Consider the following 1497-nt stretch of genomic DNA (forward strand, 5'->3'; position numbering starts at 1 on the left):
TTAAGACTTACATTTTTTCAAGTAAAACAATCTCTGGACTCTTCTTCGTATTTGCTGAGTCTTGATACTATAAATAATGGGGTTCATCAAGGGCGGGAAAAGGATATAGGCATTGCCCATGAGAACATGAACCCAGGGTGAGAGGTGTCTGCCAAAACGATGAACCATGGTCAGACCAATGATTGGGATGTAGAAAACCAAAACAGCACAGATGTGAGATACACAGGTCTGCAAAGACTTGATTCTCTCTTCTCGTGATGCAATTGCTAAGACGGCGTGCAAGATCATGATATAGGAGATAATGATGAGCACTGCATCCAGCAACAAGTTGCTGATCACCAGGGCCAGACCATAGATGCTATTGAAGCGAATGTCTGAACAGGCCATTCGAATTAAGTCTTGGTGCAGGCAGAAAGAGTGAGAAAGGATGTGGGGGTGACAATAATTTAAGAACTTTAGGCGAATAATGACTGGAGGTATGAGCATAGAACTCCTACATAAGATTGCCACCCCAATCTTCATGATTTTGTCATTAGTTAGGATGGAGGAATAGCGCAGTGGGTTGCAAATGGCAATGTAACGGTCAAAAGCCATAGTAAGGAGGACAGAGGACTCCATGAAGGACAGACCATGGATGAAATAGGACTGGGCAATGCAGGAATCCAGGCTGATCTCTTGAATGACCCCCCATAAGATTCCCAGCACTGTGTGCACGGTGGACAGCCCCACACACAGGTCAGTGAGGGCCAGCATGGCCAGGAAGTAGAACATGGGCTGGTGCAGGCTCGGCTCAGTCCTGATCACATGGAGCACCATGCAGTTCCCCAGGAAAACCATAGCATAAATGGAGGCAAAAGGGATGGAGAGCCAGAGATAGTCAACTTCTAAGCCAGGAAAACCAGTGAGAGTAAATCTGGAACTATTGAAGTTCAGGATAGAGAGAGCAGACATTAATAGAGGATTAAAAATATTTCTAGAGAGGTATTAAAAATTAGATCACTTTATGACCCTTTAATTTCTAGTACTGTTTGTCTGCTTTTGAGAAGAAAATATAATACAGTTTCCTCGAGTATCATGAACTCCGCAAAGTAGAGGCCTGATTCATTATTCTTTAGATCAAGAACCAGTTGTCTAAACATAGCTATTCCAGTGCTAGTGACTAAGAATGTCAGAAGACTAGAGGGTTTTATGCAGAAACAATAATGTTAATAGGCTCATGGGACTTGGTTGGGGATACACTTCTGGGATCTCTGTTTATTTCTAAAGGAAGATAATATATGGCCACAGGAGCATACTGCTGCCATGGCTGGCAACACCACTGGGAAAATGTGAAATGCATGTGTAATTTTTCTCTTGGGTAGAACAGCTGATCATTTTACTATCACCAAAGTATCATAAGATCCCAAAGGAGATAGACTTGTTACAGTAACCTAACTTTGCATAAAATAAAGTTAGCCAAAATAAATCTGACAAAATAAGTGGAATCAGAACAGTTGT

The 1497-nt window shown here is 42.1% G+C and overlaps 1 protein-coding gene across 1 annotated transcript; it reads right to left on the reverse strand.

The window, feature by feature from the left end:
- Positions 1-951, reverse strand: LOC102409407 (olfactory receptor 51V1-like). The gene has a single exon (XM_006039942.4). It carries the CDS (start codon positions 949-951, stop codon positions 1-3), a length of 951 nt encoding a protein of 316 aa, XP_006040004.4.
- Positions 952-1497: the final 546 nt, after the last annotated feature.

Source organism: Bubalus bubalis, chromosome 16 (genome assembly GCF_019923935.1).
Source record: "Bubalus bubalis isolate 160015118507 breed Murrah chromosome 16, NDDB_SH_1, whole genome shotgun sequence".
Lineage (NCBI taxonomy): Eukaryota > Metazoa > Chordata > Mammalia > Artiodactyla > Bovidae > Bubalus > Bubalus bubalis.